This window comes from Lepidochelys olivacea (genome assembly GCF_965140295.1).
Source record: "Lepidochelys olivacea isolate rLepOli2 genome assembly, chromosome: 8".
Lineage (NCBI taxonomy): Eukaryota > Metazoa > Chordata > Testudines > Cheloniidae > Lepidochelys > Lepidochelys olivacea.
Genome location: NC_140418.1, coordinates 88,911,765 through 88,930,280, shown reverse-complemented (window position 1 = coordinate 88,930,280; position 18,516 = coordinate 88,911,765). Strand labels below are relative to the sequence as shown.

The 18,516-nt window shown below is 41.3% G+C and overlaps 1 protein-coding gene and 1 long non-coding RNA gene across 8 annotated transcripts in view; one reads left to right on the top strand and one right to left on the bottom strand.

Moving 5' to 3' along the window:
- MIER1 (MIER1 transcriptional regulator) overlaps positions 1 to 8,593 on the top strand; it is a 60,179-nt gene extending 51,586 nt beyond the window's left edge. For 3 of the 4 annotated variants that reach the window (XM_084637365.1, XM_084637364.1, XM_084637363.1), the window contains 3 exons: positions 1,944 to 2,071; positions 2,890 to 3,029; positions 7,556 to 8,592. In XM_084637365.1, coding sequence (XP_084493491.1) covers positions 1,944 to 2,071; positions 2,890 to 3,029; positions 7,556 to 7,881 — 594 coding nt within the window. In that variant the 3' untranslated portion in view covers positions 7,882 to 8,592. Of the gene's footprint in view, positions 1 to 1,943; positions 2,072 to 2,889; positions 3,030 to 7,555 lie in introns of all 4 variants that reach the window. The other variant, XM_084637366.1, reaches the window with a different exon arrangement.
- A 3,257-nt stretch (positions 8,594 to 11,850) lies between these two features.
- Positions 11,851 to 18,230, bottom strand: LOC311525315. 4 transcript variants are annotated; one of them, XR_014712753.1, is made up of 4 exons: positions 17,429 to 18,218; positions 16,897 to 17,014; positions 16,277 to 16,329; positions 11,851 to 16,006 (listed from the first exon to the last, which is right to left on the bottom strand). It is a non-coding gene; the product is annotated as an uncharacterized lncRNA (long non-coding RNA). The 4 variants fall into 4 exon arrangements; XR_014712754.1 differs by lacking the exon at positions 16,897 to 17,014 and having other exon boundaries at positions 17,429 to 18,215; XR_014712755.1 differs by lacking the exon at positions 16,897 to 17,014 and having other exon boundaries at positions 11,851 to 15,334; positions 17,429 to 18,215.
- Positions 18,231 to 18,516: the final 286 nt, after the last annotated feature.

Genomic DNA, 18,516 nt, shown 5'->3' with positions numbered 1-18,516 from the left:
ATTGAATACCTGGACATTTTGCAGTTGAGTTCAAGATTTGACTGTATGCTTTGTTCAGAGCCCTAAGCAAGTATAAGTTAGAGGGTAATGAAAGCTTTTTCCCAGAATCCACTGGGAAATAAAATATAGGTGGAGTCTCCCCCTAGTATGCAACAAAAATTCATATTGGCTATCTGCAGGAATACTGGCCCAATGGTGTTTTTGCTTTTTGTCCAGTGGTGTCTCAGTCAGAGCACATGTAAAACCCATAAAAGGGGAACTTCAGAATCTGCTTTCTATAGTTTTCCATTATATTTTTTGCCCACCCCACCTGCAATCTCTAGGGCAGATCCTCAGCTGGTATAAAATGTGAAGTCAAATGAGCATTTGAAGTATTACATCATCTGCTCCAGGTTCCGAAAAGTTGTTCCCACTGCCATACCTCAGGGCATCAAACCTGCTTCACAAATCATTCCCTTTAATAGAGTCAAGACTTGAGGCATCCTCTGTGTTAGCATGCTCCTGATTCTTCCCCTGGTCACTTGTGAGTGCTCTTCCTGCAGCACCCACCTCCTGTCACCACTGGACTTATTCCAGCTCAGTGCTGCAATAAAGTACTCTGCTATTTGAAATAGATGCCAAGGCCAGAAGGGACCATTTTGATCATCTGATCTGACTTCTGGTATATCACAGACCATAGAACTTCCCCAAAATAATTCCTAGAGGTATATCTTTTAGAAAAACATTCAATCTTGATATAAAAATTGTTAATGATGAAGAATCCACCACAATCCTTGTTAAACTGTTCCAATGGTTAATTACCCTCACTGTCAAAAATTTACACCTTATTTCTGGCTGAATTTGTTTAGCTTCAGCATCCAGCCATTGGATCATGTTATACCTTTCTCTGGTAGATTAAAGAGCCCGTTATTAAATATTCATTCCCCACGTAGATACTTAGCCTCTATTTGCATGATAGTTGCATGACTGGTAGTATGCCATGATTTTGCTCATGGTGTGTCCATTTCCACCTGAACCCTTGCCACTTGTGTTTTCTTGAGCTAAACTAGTCATTGAAATGTGTGGATATGGACATGCACAGAAATTTTCTCCCATTATGAATTAATGTTTGAATACAAAGGCATATGTTTGGGAAGCCCGCCTTCCCTGTTTAACTTGCTCCTTTTTAATTGATCAAAATCAGGATTTGGCATTTAGCTTTAGTAAAGTAACTTCCAGAATATTTCTGAATTATGCTAAAAAAGGTATATCACATGTATATAAGAATTGCCATACGGGGCTAGATGGACCTCTGGTTTGATTCAGTATCCTGTCTGACAGTGGCCAGCACTAGATGCTGCCAAGGAAAGTGTAAAATCCCTCCTATAGGCAGATGTGGGATAATCTGCTTTCCACACCCCTATCCTGGTAGCTCTCATCCTAATGTCTAATAGGTAGAGATGGGCTTAAGCCCTGAAACATGAGGTTTAAATATCCCTTCTAAAACTTTTGTCATGAACTATAACAATGCTGGGTATTTCTGATATCATATAAATGTCTAATTCCATTGTGAATCATGTTAATTTCTTGGCCTCAACAAGTTCTTGTGTCAGTAAATTACACGGTTTTTAATTATACACTGTGTGAAAAGGTTTTCATTTGGTTTTGAATTTCTCACCTTTTAATTTCATTGAACCTCTCCTTGTTCTTGTTTTCGGAGACCAGGAGAACAAACGTTCTCCATCTACCTTCTCTGTACCGTTTATTACTTTATATACCTTTATCATGTCACCCTGTTACTCATCATATTAAGATGAAAAATCTTAAGGGAATCATTCGTAGTACGCTTTGAGTTTCTGCTCTGGGCAAGCAGAATCTCTCAAAGTATAGTATATGTGTCTCATGGTCTCTAGCAGAAAATACATTTGTATTCATCAATATTTTGTGTGGCACCTTTTTCACAGGTACGAACCAGATCAGTTGGCGAGTGTGTAGCATTTTATTACATGTGGAAAAAATCAGAGCGGTATGACTTCTTTGCACAGCAGACCCGATTTGGGAAAAAGAAGTACAATCTTCATCCTGGTGTAACGTAAGCTGTGCTATTTTTTCTTACATACATGTCAGATTTCTAGTCTTTTCTTAATATTGCTCTCTTTTAAAATAGAGTAAGAAGTTGATTACTCCATAATTTCAGTTTCCAGTAGGAGAGTGGCCAAGGGAGAAGAGATGCAATGAGTTCCATGCAGTGTAATTGCTAAAATAGAACACCTGTTAGTATTAAGGCTAAGTATTTACATTGAACAATTAATTTAATTTAGCCTGTTTTCTGATTGTGCATTGTCTGAACAGATCACAATTTCTATAGCTACATTCATTGGTGGATGTTTTATGCAAATGCATCACAATCACAAATTTTAATTTGGCTTTCTGCAAGTATTCTGCAGTAGTTTTTTCCAATTTGTTGTTTTGGCAAACATTCATGCCAATAAACTTGTTCACCTGAATATTCAGAGAAAAAATAGCCTGTTTGTTCACATTTTAAATGTTTGCAGGTAACTATTTTCAGCATTTGACTTGATGGTCGCACTTTTTGTTGCTTCTGTATGTTGAGCACGTTTTGCACACTGCCAGGAGCTCCTTGCATTCCTCAGTATTCCCTCCCCTGTATGCCAGCCTCCCATCAGGGACTCCCTGTACACAAGGTTATGCATGGCCCCTTATTTGCCATGGACAAATAACAGGAGGATAAAAATTAGTATAAAGTGATTATAACGTTAACTGACTGTATAAAGTACCATCTAAATACTTGAAGTAGATATAAAAAAGGTGTGTGTGTACACACTATTTTACACACACAACCAACTTCTAAAAAGCCAAGCCAATGCTGAATGTGGTGTGTGTTTGTAGGGATTACATGGACCGTCTTTTAGATGAAAGCGAAAGTGCTGCTTCCAGTCGAGCTCCGTCCCCACCCCCTACAACCTCCAACAGCAGCACCAGCCAGTCTGAGAGGGAGGACAGCACAACTAGCAACAGTAATCAAAATGGTACGTGTAAACTGGTGGTTTTTCACCCCCATCTTCCTCACTTCTAAAAGAAGTTGCCACATCATAGCAATCTTGGAAATGGGCTGAAAAGTTGTAAACAGAATTTTTTTAATGAGCATAGCAAGAACCCTTGAAATATCTTCTTTCCAAGGGGTTCTGGCATGGTATCTGCGGTAAATTACAAAATTAAAAGACCATTATTTGCACATAAATTTCAATACAAAATGTTTGGCAAGTTTAACCTTCTTCCTCTTCAGTGTTTTAGCCTTTTCAGATTCAGTCCTACCTGCATCTGTGCAGGTGCTTAACTAAGTAGTTCCATTGACTTTAAAGTCAATGGATGTTACAAGTTAATGCTTCTCCAGTGCTTGCTTCAGGTGACGCATCAGAAGCAGAGTTAACTCATCTGCTGTACTTACCAGGATTTGGGTGTTGGAGAGCTGGCAGCAGCAAGAGAAAGAGGGTTATAGACAGATGTCCAAAGGGAAGACAGCTGAGGGTGGAGGAGGATGTGGAACAGTCCTCTCCAAATGTTTGGAAGTGACGGCACCAGCAGGAGGAAGGAAGATGTGTGTGCAGGAGGCCAAATCATATTGACCATTGAATCTGGAGGGAAGCCTTAAGTTGACCAACATGCTGCACAGGAAGTTGGATGGGGAGGTAGAGACATGCGTAGTTGCTGTTTATATTGGTAGCATTCCAGAGGTTAGCTGTACTTGTGAGCTAGCACTGAAAGGATTTAAATTCTCCTGATGCATATGCTATTATTTGATTCCTAAACATGACGACATCTCCTGTTACAAAGTTGAATCAGTCAAATTCTTGTCATCAAACTGTAAAGCCTGAAGTCCTGTAAGATTAAAATTTGCAGAACCCCTATTCACAGTGGGTTTTATGCATAATGAATATAATGGCTGAGCTCAGTGGATGACCTTTTAACAAGTGACAGCTAAACAGAGAAGATGTGTTTTAGACATTTATATACAGAATACTGTAGAACTATTCAATTTCACGTTTGCCAGGTTTCACACAATTATTGAGGTAAATGTTTTTCTGTATGACTACAGAGTTTATGAACTCTGCTGGCGCCCTAGATCCTGTCATATATCGAGATACGAGTATTTTACTTTTGATAATTTTGTTGGAAAAAGCTTCTCGCTTTTCCCAGACAAATTTCATTTGCATAAGGAAATAACCTTTTTTTAAGGCAGAATAAAAGTAGAAACTAAGCAGCTCTGGTTCTTGTAGGTTTGATTTTTAACTCACCTGCGAATTGAAGTAAGCAGCATTTCTTCAGAGGAAGAAGAGTTTAATGTGCCGCTTTAAATCTTTTAAATATGTGAGAATGGCACCTTGTTATTCATAGAATCATAGAATATCAGGGTTGGAAGGGGCCCCAGAAGGTCATCTAGTCCAACCCCCTGCCCGAAGCAGGACCAACTCCCAGCTAAATCATCCCAGCCAGGGCTTTGTCAAGCCTGACCTTAAAAACCTCCAAGGAAGGAGATTCCACCACCTCCCTAGGCAACGCATTCCAGTGTTTCACCACCCTCTTAGTGAAAAAGTTTTTCCTAATATCCAATCTAAACCTCCCCCACTGCAACTTGAGACCATTACTCCTCGTTCTGTCATCTGCTACCATTGAGAACAGTCTAGAGCCATCCTCTTTGGAACTCCCTTTCAGGTAGTTGAAAGCAGCTATCAAATCCCCCCTCATTCTTCTCTTCTGCAGGCTAAACAATCCCAGCTCCCTCAGCCTCTCCTCATAAGTCATGTGTTCCAGTCCCCTAATCATTTTTGTTGCCCTTCGCTGGACTCTCTCCAATTTATCCACATCCTTCTTGAAGTGTGGGACCCAAAACTGGACACAGTACTCCAGATGAGGCCTCACCAATGTCGAATAGAGGGGAACGATCACGTCCCTCGATCTGCTCGCTATGCCCCTACTTATACATCCCAAAATGCCATTGGCCTTCTTGGCAACAAGGGCACACTGCTGACTCATATCCAGCTTCTCGTCCACTGTCACCCCTAGGTCCTTTTCCGCAGAACTGCTGCCTAGCCATTCGGTCCCTAGTCTGTAGCTGTGCATTGGGTTCTTCCGTCCTAAGTGCAGGACCCTGCACTTATCCTTATTGAACCTCATCAGATTTCTTTTGGCCCAATCCTCCAATTTGTCTATGTCCGTCTGTATCCTATCCCTCCTCTCCAGCGTATCTACCACTCCTCCCAGTTTAGTATCATCCGCAAATTTGCTGAGAGTGCAATCCACACCATCCTCCAGATCATTTATGAAGATATTAAACAAAACCGGCCCCAGGACTGACCCTTGGGGTACTCCACTTGATACCGGCTGCCAACTAGACATGGAGCCATTGATCACTACCCGTTGAGCCCGACAATCTAGCCAGCTTTCTACCCACCTTATAGTGCATTCATCCAGCCCATACTTCCTTAACTTGCTGACAAGAATACTGTGGGAGACCGTGTCAAAAGCTTTGCTAAAGTCAAGAAACAATACATCCACTGCTTTCCCTTCATCCACAGAACCAGTAATCTCATCATAAAAGGCGATTAGATTAGTCAGGCATGACCTTCCCTTGGTGAATCCATGCTGGCTGTTCCTGATCACTTTCCTCTCATGCAAGTGCTTCAGGATTGATTCTTTGAGGACCTGCTCCATGATTTTTCCAGGGACTGAGGTGAGGCTGACTGGCCTGTAGTTCCCAGGATCCTCCTTCTTCCCTTTTTTAAAGATTGGCACTACATTAGCCTTTTTCCAGTCATCCGGGACTTCCCCGGTTCGCCACGAGTTTTCAAAGATAATAGCCAATGGCTCTGCAATCACAGCCGCCAATTCCTTCAGCACTCTCGGATGCAACTCGTCCGGCCCCATGGACTTGTGCACGTCCAGCTTTTCTAAATAGTCCCTAACCACCTCTATCTCCACAGAGGGCTGGCCATCTCTTCCCCATTTTGTGATGCCCAGCGCAGCAGTCTGGGAGCTCACCTTCTTAGTGAAAACAGAGGCAAAAAAAGCATTGAGTACATTAGCTTTTTCCACATCCTCTGTCACTAGGTTGCCTCCCTCATTCATTAAGGGGCCCACACTTTCCTTGGCTTTCTTCTTGTTGCCAACATACCTGAAGAAACCCTTCTTGTTACTCTTGACATCTCTCGCTAGCTGCAGCTCCAGGTGCGATTTGGCCCTCCTGATATCATTCCTACATGCCCGAGCAATATTTTTATACTCTTCCCTGGTCATATGTCCAACCTTACACAGATCCTCTCCCCCCATGTGGCAGTCATAGCTGCTGAGGTTACAAACAGAAATCAGCTTGTGCTCTTGTTAACTCTGCTGAGCCAGTACAACTGTCTGATGGAGCTGGCTTCTGTTCATCATGGTGCACCAGCAGAAATAGTTACTAACTTCCAAATCCGGGGCCAGTCAAACTCAGTGAAGATGGAGGTTTTAATTGATGTTACTGAAGACATAATTTGGAGAAAATATGTTGCACCCAGCATCTGAGGGCATAGTTTGGCCTGCATAACCTCTGTTACCAGGGTGCTGTGCAAGAAGAGAAGAATCCGGTTCGATTCCTAGAGTTCAAGCTGAAGTTTCAAGTTTGGCAATTAGGGGGGAAAAATTGTTTGTAAACTGCGCCTGTTTGATTTGGAACTCCATGGGACACAATAAACATGAACCCCATGCTCTCATTGTTAGGCACTCTTCAGTGTAGAAGAGCATTTTAATTAGATCATTTTTAATTAAGGAGTATCAATGACAAATGTTTAAAATTTTCTAATACCTTAAAAAAAATGCATTAAGCAACTTTGAAAGTTAAAGAACACAAGCTATCAATCATCTCTTGCTAAGTAATGTTGAGGTGTAGAGAGAAAAATTACAGTAGGATTGTGGAAAAGAAACAGCTCCTTTATTGCACGTGAGATGGACCTGAAAGTCTGTGAAACCTCCAGGCTGGGTTAGGAGTATATTTTTCTCAACTGCCAGTCACTGTAGCTTAGACACAGAAACTTGACACTGTCTTCATGGTAGATCAGTTTCCATTTATTGCTTTCATCTTATACTATTTAGAAAAAGTAACAATTTGGGTTTTTGAGGAGGAAACTCTCCTTATGCTTTAGAATGGGTGCTGTATCCTGGAGGAAAACTATTCAGTTAACTCTTCTCAGGTTGATATAGGCATGAACCTTATAATAGGACTGAGAAATCTGTGGTACCTTAGGCATATGTATCTGAACTAGATTGACTGTAAAAGCTGTAGTTTGATTATCCAGCAAGACTGTGGTACTGCTGTATTCTATAGGATGTTGTTGTGTCTGGATCTGAGCTACAGCTTTCCATAGTTTCAGGGATGGATCTCCTGGAATGGCAGTAAATTTGAGATGTCACATGATGAAGATACTTATACCGAAGATTGGCTTTTTGGTTTTATGGACCTAAGGGTCTACTGTATTGATAGAAATTGCTTAAATGTCTAGTTCATATTTCTTCTGTAATGCAGGTGTATCCACTAATGGTCCAGGTGAGATATCGAGTAAAGATGAAGTAAAAATTGAAGGATTGCATGTGAATGGACCTACAGGTGGTAAGAAAACACCTCACACAGATCTGGACACAAATGGATATGAAACTGAAAACCTTTCCATTGACCCTAAACTTGCTCATTCAGCTGCAAGAAATGAAAATGATTTTGAAGAAAAAAATGAAAGACCTGCAAAGAGGAGAAGAATCAACAGCAATGGAAAAGAAAGTCCAGGTTCCTCAGAGTATTTTCAAGAAGCAATATCACATGTGAAGTTTGAAGAACTAGAGACTTTGGATGATTGAATATGAGAACTGACTTTATTCCTTGGAGTAAATTCTGGGGTGCCTAAAATTTTCAGGGTTGATGGGTTACCTTACAAAATCAAACTCCTTGAAGCAATCTGAGATTTTTCTTTCACCTTTGAGTTGGCTCTGAAGTTCTGCTGTTTTTTTCAGACCTGAAATGCAGAACTGGAATATTTTGTTTCACAGAACTATTACTGTTCTGGCAGTATTTAGGTATTTTAAGGTGTTCGAGAAATGAATCCATAAACTTGTTTTATATGGTAAACACATTTCCTGCTTAATTTATAAAGGAAATTTCTCTTATACACATTCTTCAAATTGTTTGTAGATATAGTTCTACTGTACAAATTACATTTTTTTAAAGAGGAGAGCTGATTCAAATCTCAATGTCACTAGTAGTTAGTATGAAATTATAATTCCAAGACACAGTGGAGGAGCAGGTGTAGAGATTTTCAGTCTAGATGAAGAGAAGTGGTATACAATTAAGGAACTCCTATGAATCCTGAAAGTTATGAGCACGATTATTTTTATATATAGAAGTTTTTAAAAAATAAACCAAGTCAGGTTTGTATATGTAAAATTGTTGACATCAATGATGTCTTCCATATTCTTATCTGGGCTAAAGAAATACGTTCTGTATTTTTCCAGATTTCTTTGTAGCCTTTGAAAGATTTTACAGTACTTATGTCTTGATTGAGCTGTCCTTTCTTAAAACAAAAGCTTGTATAATTTTCTTAACTTGTACAATTGGTAAACTTTTATGAGAAAATAGATATTCTGAGTCTAATGTCAGCTTCATTTTTATTTTGCTAAAGTCTTTTTCTTAAAAAACAAAACATACTAAAAACAAATTTTTAAGTGTTTATGTAGTTATTACTAAGTCATATTTTCTTCTCAGAAAACTGTAAACATTAAAATTGTTAAAGGTTAAAATAGGGTGGTTAAAGCAGTCACATAATTATGAGAATCTGACTTCTCAAATTTCTGTCCAAGGACAAATAGTGATTTTGAGAATTTTGGAGTTAAGCATGATGCTTTTATTGCACAAACTTTTTCTTTTATTATACATTTTCAAATTTTATTTTTGAGGTCAGACAAAAGCTTAATTTCAGCCAAATCCTTAAATATGTTAAAAATTCATTAGCCAAGTTCAGGCATTAGATTATTCATGATTTTTAATAATCTTGTGCATTTCAGTGACCACAGAAGGGGTAGGAAATGGGTCAAGTGACTCTGGTTGCATAAGTTAGGAATTTAATGCACAGCTGGTAACTGTGGGCCTGATCTTGCATCTCTGTGAAATGTTGGGATTCAGATTATTGACTACTTCAGCAGGTGCAGAAACAGCATCTATGTACATAGTTGGCACAGCATGTATGGAAACATATATACATGTATATATGTAAGAGGCGATAGTAACGTTGGTATCTGTTTTTAAGAGATTGTGCTAGAAAGGAAAACCTTTATCAAGGGAGGGAAATGCTAAATCTGTTGGTTGTAGCTTTCCCAATAAATGTTTGAAATTTTGTTGAGGTGGGGGGTTAGGTCTGTGAAGTAGAAAGTTTACAAAGTTTACAGTACCAGTGCTTTTTAGCCACAGCTACACAAAATAGTGTAAAGAAACCCACAGGAAACATTGCCCTGATTGTCTAATTTATAAACTCTTGTCTTCTACTTCTGTGCTTTCACAAATATACTGTTACCTTTTTTTTTAACTTGGTTATTTCTGCAGGTCTTCAAAAATTTATACGCGTCTTCAGAGCTTTACTTTGAAACCACATGACCATAATTTTCAAACTAATTTGATTATCACATTGACTTACAAAAACACAATTTTTTTTTCCCCCTTCCCCTTTCAGTTTTTGCTTTTCACAAATGATCATGAGGCAGAGATAGAAACGCTGAGCCAAATTCAGACCTGTGTAACTCCATTGACTTAATTATGCGGGGTGTGAAATTAGCCCATTTTTCTCAGACGCGTTAAGTGATCTGTTTTAACTAGTTCAGCTGACATTAGGGCATTGACATTCTTGTAACTGAAACTAGATAACAGTTTATACAGAGAGACATAATCAAGAGAGTGTTTAATTTATGGCCTGCATTAATCTTGTGGAGTGATTGTTTTAAGAGGAGGTCATTGTCAATTTTAAAATTTGGTTTAACAGAAATCCAAAGTATCAAGTCTTATGTCAGAGATGGTATTTAGAAAGTTTCAGAACGAAGGTAGTGCAGTGCTTCTAAAAATCTTTACCTCTTTAATCAGAATCCTATTTTCAATGTATTATTTGTATGCATTTTTGTTTGCAAGTGGAAATACTTGCAAAAACATTTTATAGGAGAGTTTATAAGTAAATTGTCTCAGGCTTGTGTATAAAATATGGCACTGTGTACATTTTCAGAAATGTTGATTTGTTTTTAATCTTTTTATGGTATGCCTAAAGAGATCTGACATTCCATAATCATATAATATGTAATGCTCAGCTGTTCTTAAAGAAGTATTTAATTATAATTTGCGTTTTGTTTTATGCAGGTGTTTTATACAATATTTGGTTCATGTTCTTCAAAATGCAGCCACTATAATTTGATAAGTCATTGCACTGCTAGCACTATGTAAAATTCTAGTAATATAGTAACTTTGATTCATTTCAGAAACATTCAGCACAGTTTGGAACCAAGGAATATTTGAACCAGCTTCCAAACTGCATTGAAAGACAGCAGCTTATGTGTAACACTTAGTATATTTTTCAAGCACTGTCATGATGTATCCAGCTGGATCAGGTGTCCTGGTTCATGAAGTGCTTTAAGAGTGCAGCCTGAATCAAAAATTCAGTTCAACAGAACTAACCTTTGGGCTTTATAAAAGATTTAAAGTGATATTTTGAAAAAAAAATTAAAAATTTACAAATTAGTTTTTATACATTTTTTTTCACGCATAGTAATTTTGCACTGTTAGTAATTCCCTTGTCCTTTCCCCATTCCCTGTCTGCAATTCTGGAAAAGCTTATTAAAATATTTTTTTAATGGATTGTCTTTGTATACAATTATTGAGGTTTCTAAATTCAGAGCAGAACTTTTAATTGAGTGAATAATTCTGAAGGATGCGCAAATATATATTCATGTCTTACAGGGAGTTGGTAGCAACTCCAGAGTGAAGATTGTGATTTTCACTTATACCAGAAGTGAAATTCCCTTTGTTTTCCAGTTTAATTATTGAGTTTAGTGTCCAAATCTTAGACTAACTTCAGGGAACAACTGAATTTTCTCCAAACTTCTCTCATACTCAGTTATTTCCCTGATTTGTGATTATCTAGTTGGGCTACACTGTGAACTAACAGACCTGTCCAGTTACTTCAGCTACTTCTCTTTCCCAATGCCTCCTGCCTTCCTGACACACTAGTTCCTTCAGCGACCATGGAGAGCCAAACAGGGCTGTGAGGGGTGGGCTCTGAGAGAAATGTGGGAGGGCAGACAAGTTGGTGGGGCTTTGAGGGGTGAGAGATTTAGTGAGGGATGTGCAGAGGGATGGAGGAGGAACAGGTTTATGTGCAGGAGAACCTGGGCTTGGGGGTGAGGGGCCTTGGCACTACAGAGAGCTGCTTCAGCTCTGGTTACCATACAGCACCACAGGGTAAGCAGGGTCTGTGCACCAAAGCATTGGCATACTAAGGGCTCCCCACCAAGATTCCCCTTCCTCCATGATGGAGATATCAAGTACAGATGCCTTAGCCCAGAGGAACTGCTTTTCCCACCTTCATCTTAGCCTATCAGCTCAACTGAGGCGCAGGGAGCTCAGTGTCTAATGTCTCCTGCCTTGAAATACCAGGCAGAAGTGTGTCTGCACTTAGTTATTGTTACGAATTACACCCTGGTAGGACACGCACACAACTGCTGCGAATTACACCCTGGTAGGTCATGCACAGTTCGAATCTAGGCTGAGGCACATAAACAAAGTCCACAACTGCAGAGTTCCCAAAAGACACTAAGTTTATTACGCTCGAGCGTGGTGCCCCCCTGCTAGCCAGGAGGGGACCCTGAATACAGATTATACGAAGGTTATATACTTTTTAGCAAAGCATGTTGCCTTTGTGCATCGGAAACCTTAGCCAATAAACAAACCCTTGTCTTATCTACCACCTATCCCTGCTTGGTGCATTCCTCCTGCTATACCAGTATGTTAATTACACAGTATGGTCCTAAAGCCATGCATCAGTAAATCAGGATGGGAGGCCTCACATCAAGGCCAAGAGACAGGGAGTTAGAGACTGACAAAAACCAGATACTGGGAGTCAAGGCAGGCTGGAGACAAGGAGGAGGATTTTCACAGGGATTCAGTATCTAAGGATCACTCCTCCTGGTGTATGATGTGCTGGCATTTAAACAATGGTGGGCCCCAAACCAAAATGGAGTCACATGTGCTAACTTTTCCTTAACAGTCCTCCCTTTCTTTTTGTACATCAGTAAGCTATATTGGGGCTGAGTAACCGTGCTGCAGGGTTAGCAACTGCCAACAGCACTTACTGCAGCATTGTAGGCATACAAAAAATAACGCAAAAATAATAACAGTCAAAAAAAGTAAATACAAAATACGCCGTCCCCACATCCGGTAGCCATGAGGTGAGCCGGTCCCAGACCTCCTGGAATCCAGTGCTGGTAGTGTCGAGGCTGATGTGGTGGAATAGGGCTGCCTGTTGCTTGAGGACGTGGATGTCAGTTTTCACCCTATGGTGCTGATTTACAAATACACAACAGCTTGAGTTGACCAGAGCACAAACCCTGCCCTGATTTGCAAGGAGATAATCCAGGGCTAGGCGGTTTTGCAATGTCGTTTGGGACAGCTGGGTGACTTCAATTTGAAGGGCAGATAGAGCATCTGCAGTAGCATTTGCCATTAGTTCCAAAGCAGCTGAAATGTTAACTATAGCTTTTTCCAGCTCGCTTACTCCCAACCATGGCAGAAACCAACGCACAAAGGAGTGAAAGCCTTTGGGCCGTTGAGAAAGGGGGTTTAAAGGAATACTTCGTCGGTCCCCCCATACTAGATTGCGGATCTCTCCCCGGCTCAGGTTCTGGTGTACTGTCACGGCGGGTACTATAGCCCCTACATATATACATGTACCACACCATCCTGCTGGGAGAACCTTATAGGCTGTGTGATTACATAACCAATACCAGCCAGACCCCTCGGGGACTGGCCACGGGGTCCTGGAGTAGGTAGAAGGGCCTCCCGCACCAGAGCTGATTTGGGTGGTGTCCTTGCACCCCACAAAATTCCCTACAAAAACTGTATTTTCTATGCCCTTGCGTCATGACACACACAAAGCATAATTACCCTGGGCCACCATATCAATAAACCATATTTGGATTGTAACATTTCAGTTAAATGTAGTGTTTGCCCATAGCTTAGTTTGGAGTGTTCGATTAAGGGGGATAGGTACCCCTACCAATGGGACCCCCTGACCTAAATATGTGGGGGTACGAATACAAATCCAACACTGCGTTCGATGTACACCCAGTTTGATAGCACGGGTTAAATTCCAGAAGCTATTGCCCTTCCATCCTTGTACTGGACTTGGGAATAGGGAGAGGACCCCCCAGGCAAACCATACCAATGTCGACATCCTCCCCTGTACCATACAAAAAACACTACCCCCAATGTAAGTCCAATAAACAGGAACACAAAAAATCTTGGTGGGCTGTGAAGGTCCCAGTAGCTGGAAAGCTTAGTCCATGGGTTGGTTGTGGTGTTCATTTGTGAAGTGGCTTGTCCAATGGCTTGTCAGGGTCAGGTGGGGGTCCCAGCGCCAACTTAACGTAGCTATGATGGATCCAGGAACCTTTACCTGCAAAGGAGTGGTGGCAAATGGTGGGAGTAATGTTCGTGGCTGTAAGGCGTTTTTGGTATTTATACTTGCCTACAAGCACAGGTTCCAGCCTCTGGAATAAACCCACACCACTACTTTACTTCATGTTCCCAAGAATACATCCCGCAACTTCCTTCCTGCCAATGTACAATGTTCCGTCTTTGCCATCAAGGCCAATTCTCAGTGTCTTTTGCAGTCAGGAATCCTTGGATTTTAGTGGTTTTAGCAGAGCAGGCGTTTCTTCTTTTTTCTTGGAACAGTCATGGTTTTGCATTATACAGGGGAGAGGTTACGAGCACGTCACCCTGTAGTGCTTTGGTTTCTTTAGCAAATACTGAATGCAGGTTAGCTTTGTCAGTGGACAAGGGAGAGGTTACTAGCACTTCACCTTGGTTTTTTTCCTGCTGTCCAAAAGGAGGAAAGAAAAAAAACCCAGAAGGAGGGACAGGCTGATCAGTAGTCGAAGTGAAGTCATAGAATCATAGAATATCAGGGTTGGAAGGGATCCCTGAAGGTCATCTAGTCCAACCCCCTGCTCGAAGCAGGACCAAGTCCCAGTTAAATCATCCCAGCCAGGGCTTTGTCAAGCCTGACCTTAAAAACCTCTAAGGAAGGAGATTCTACCACCTCCCTAGGTAACGCATTCCAGTGTTTCACCACCCTCTTAGTGAAAAAGTTTTTCCTAATATCCAATCTAAACCTCCCCCACTGCAACTTGAGACCATTACTCCTCGTTCTGTCATCTGCTACCATTGAGAACAGTCTAGAGCCATCCTCTTTGGAACCCCCTTTCAGGTAGTTGAAAGCAGCTATCAAATCCCCCCTCATTCTTCTCTTCTGCAGGCTAAACAATCCCAGCTCCCTCAGCCTCTCCTCATAAGTCATGTGTTCCAGTCCCCTAATCATTTTTGTTGCCCTTCGCTGGACTCTCTCCAATTTATCCACATCCTTCTTGAAGTGTGGGGCCCAAAACTGGACACAGTACTCCAGATGAGGCCTCACCAATGTCGAATAGAGGGGAACGATCACGTCCCTCGATCTGCTCGCTATGCCCCTACTTATACATCCCAAAATGCCATTGGCCTTCTTGGCAACAAGGGCACACTGCTGACTCATATCCAGCTTCTCGTCCACTGTCATCTCGAGGTGGAGGGGTATTTTTGCAGTAAGAAGCATGGGTCCAGGCAGTCAGTCCTTGGCACTTCACAGCGGTGTTGGTAGTTAGCAGGACTTAATAAGGGCCTTCCAGCATGGGGCCAGAGTAGTCTTTTGTTGATGGACCTTTATGTAGACCCAGTTACCTAGTTTTAACAAATGGCAGGTTTGCTCAGGATCCTTGGAGTAGGACTTCTTTCACCTGTAAATACAGAGACCTAACACATTTCATTAATGTCTGGCAGTGTGTTGCAGATCTCACAGCTGCTTGGGCACATTCAAGCCCCCCTCTTTCTTGGCTGTTAGCCAAATCCTAGCTGTGAGTAGTGTCCTTGGGCAGGCCAGTGTCTATCTTTGGACCGAGCCTGCCAGCTACAGCGTTGAATTAGCTTGTCCTCCGTTTTATTTTTTTTCCCTTCTTGGCTTTTATTAACCTGCAAAGGAAACTTTCACTTTTTACTTATACACCTTTGTTTAAAAAGGAACACATGTACACTGCCTGTTATACAGCACTTTAGTCTTATTGTTTAATGTATGCCACATACACCCTTCTAGGAAAATGACTTTGTTACAGAGCTTTGGAGCAACAAGCCAGGACAAGCACACCCACTTTTGAGGAGTCCACTTGGTACAACCTCTGGTGTCCAATAGCTTTCCTCCCTCCCCAGCCCTCTGGCTAGAAATGTGAGGTAGCCAGAAGGATCTCATGTATAATATGGGGAGTGGGTTAACCTTTCATGTCCTTGCTTCCAAAGACTGTTGGTGTGCAAATTTTAACAACAATTTTTTCAATTAAAAGATCTGGCCAATGAATTTTTTTTTTTTTTACTTAAGCAAATGTATTAAACTTTAGTATATCACATTTTTTTTATATTATTCAAACACTTTGTATTCCAAGTTGAATAAAACAAGTATCTGCATTTTGATTTAACCCTTCTATTTAGTTTTAAACTAAACTGTTCTATGAAAAATTAAACACAGCAATTCTGGCCACAAGACAAACACCACAAGTCAGGACATAGAACACAGAACAGAATTCCTATTATGCCAGTAAATTCATGAGATGTTGAATTGCTTTTCAGCTGGCATCAATTTTTTCTGATTTTCTGAAAGACAAAAAAAAACCACAGATCTACTCCTTTTGGGCAGTCAGTCATTGCTTAAAATATTTCCTTTTTATACAAATACTTTTGTTAATTGCAGGCAAAACAGAGGAATTACCCATATTTTCTTGTATTTGTTTTATAGGCAGCCCAGGTTTCAGTGGCCTTTACCTTATCAGTTAGGTAATTTACATTAAAACAAATGCTTTCCGGCTTGCTTTTGGATCCACAGGTTAAAGATTCTTACTTTAAAAAGGGCACAATAAACCTTACCAGACTTTTGATTGCCTTTTACTTTTAACTCCTGCTGTCAAACACACAGCGACCTGAAAAGGAAGACACCACCTATTGTAGCCCGTTGGAGCCTAATAAGATATTAATTAAGTAGCACTGTATAATTGCATTTCTTTGGAAAAGGGCCCATTTTTTTCCAAAATGGCTGCAAAGAAACCAAGAATTCGTTTTCTTTCCAGTATTTCACAAAGTTCAACTGCTTAATTTTTTTTAGCAACTAAAGAGTTAACTTTTACTTTTCTTTCTTAAATCACTTGCTTATTTCCCAAAACGACACCCAATTAACTTAGATTTTACCATACCAAGTATTATTCTGGGATTTACGTTTTCCATTCCTGTAATTATTTACTTTTCTTTTTTCACTATGACCTACAAGTTTCCAACCTGTTTTCCAATCTCTCTATCTGTTGCCTGCCTGCTTGGACCCAATCCTGTTTTTTTTCTCTGAACTGTCCCTTCCATGAGCACCAGCTTTGTTTCACTACCAAATTAACAAGGAGGGTGGGCTTTTTAACTAGCCCCCAGCCCTCCTGGTCTCTTTTCTTAAATATTTTCACTTACAAGGGCTACCCGGGTCCTCCCCACATAAGGCTTGTTACCTGGACAGAAAGCACGGCTAATTGGCAAGCCAGGAGGTGACGGGCATAAGTCAGAAAGCCAAGGGTAAGCCGGAGGAGGGGCAGAAGCAGGCATAGCACAGAGCGGGGCTGGAGACCCCTAAGATGAATAAGAAAAGGAGAAGGAAAGAGGACGTCCTTTCGCATGCGCATAAGCCCAGTTGTCCCATACATACCAATAATCCATCTGGGCTGGAGCTTTGTTTTCCAGCCTTTTCCTAAGCGCTGTTAATTTTTCCCCAGCAAAGGAACCATCCGGTGGCCAGTCAAAAGGTGTTTGAGTTGTTAGTGCTGGCCACTCAACCTTGCACAAGATTACAGCTTTTTTTTTACCTAACCCATGGGTGCCAGAAATATTCCCCCAATTCTGGAGTATTTCAGCCAAAGGGGTCCCCTTACTTACACTCTGCCCAGAACCCATAGTGGGCTACCAAAAGGACACCAAATGTGCCACCTTATCGCCTAAGCAACGGCTTACACCCCCCCTCCTCGGAGTTCTCAAAGGTGAACTCACCCTGTGCCGGCTGGAGCTGTCCGAGAGGAGGAGTGTAGTCTCGCTTGTTGGGGCGAGCCTAGAGTCCCTTCGTGGTCGCCAAAACTGTTACGAATTATACCTGGTAGGACACACACACAACTGCTGCGAATTACACCTGGTAGGACACGCACACCAATGCTGCGAATTACACCCTGGTAGGACACGCACAGTTCGAATCTAGGCTGAGGCACATAAACAAAGTCCACAACTGCAGAGTTCCCAAAAAACACTAAATTTATTATGCTCGAGCGTGGTGCCTCCCTGCTAGCCAGGAGGGGACCCTGAATACAGATTATACGAAGGTTATATACTTTTTAGCAAAGCATGTTGCCTTCGTGCATCGGAAACCTTAGTCAATCAACAAACCCTTGTCTTATCTACCACCTATCCCTGCTTGGTGCATTCCTCGTGCTGTACCAGTATGTTAATTACACAGCATAGTCCTAAAGCCATGCATCAGTAAATCAGGATGGGAGGCCTCACATCAAGGCCAAGAGACAGGGAGTTAGAGACTGACAAAAACCAGATACTGGGAGTCAAGGCAGGCTGGAGACAAGGAAGAGGATTTTCACAGGGATTCAGTATCTAAGAATCACTTCTCCTGGTGTATGATGTGCTGGCATTTAAACACTGGTGGGCCCCAAACCAAAATGGAGTCACATGTGCTAACTTTTCCTTAACATTATCTGAACATTAAGGGTTCTCATAGCAGTGCTGATCATGGCTTTGGAGGACCAATATGGCCATGCTAGGGAAGCCCTGCCAACCACTGTTGTCTCTGTGCCTGATTATGGCCCCATTTTCCCTGGGGAAAATCAGCAGGGAAAAGGGTGAGTGACTGTATGGGAAGGTGGAAGAAGTGGGGATTGAGCTGGAGAGGCCTGGAGTGTGAGCGAAGTGCTCCACTCTGACATGGGCTCTTGGATATAAAATGGAATCGTTTGATCACTCCGCATACTCTGCCTGTTTCACTGCAAGCTTGTTGCCTGGTCTCAGCCCATTACTCCAGATTTCCATCCCATTTCACTAAGGAATTTGGAAATTGATGAATATTCTTTCAACTTTGA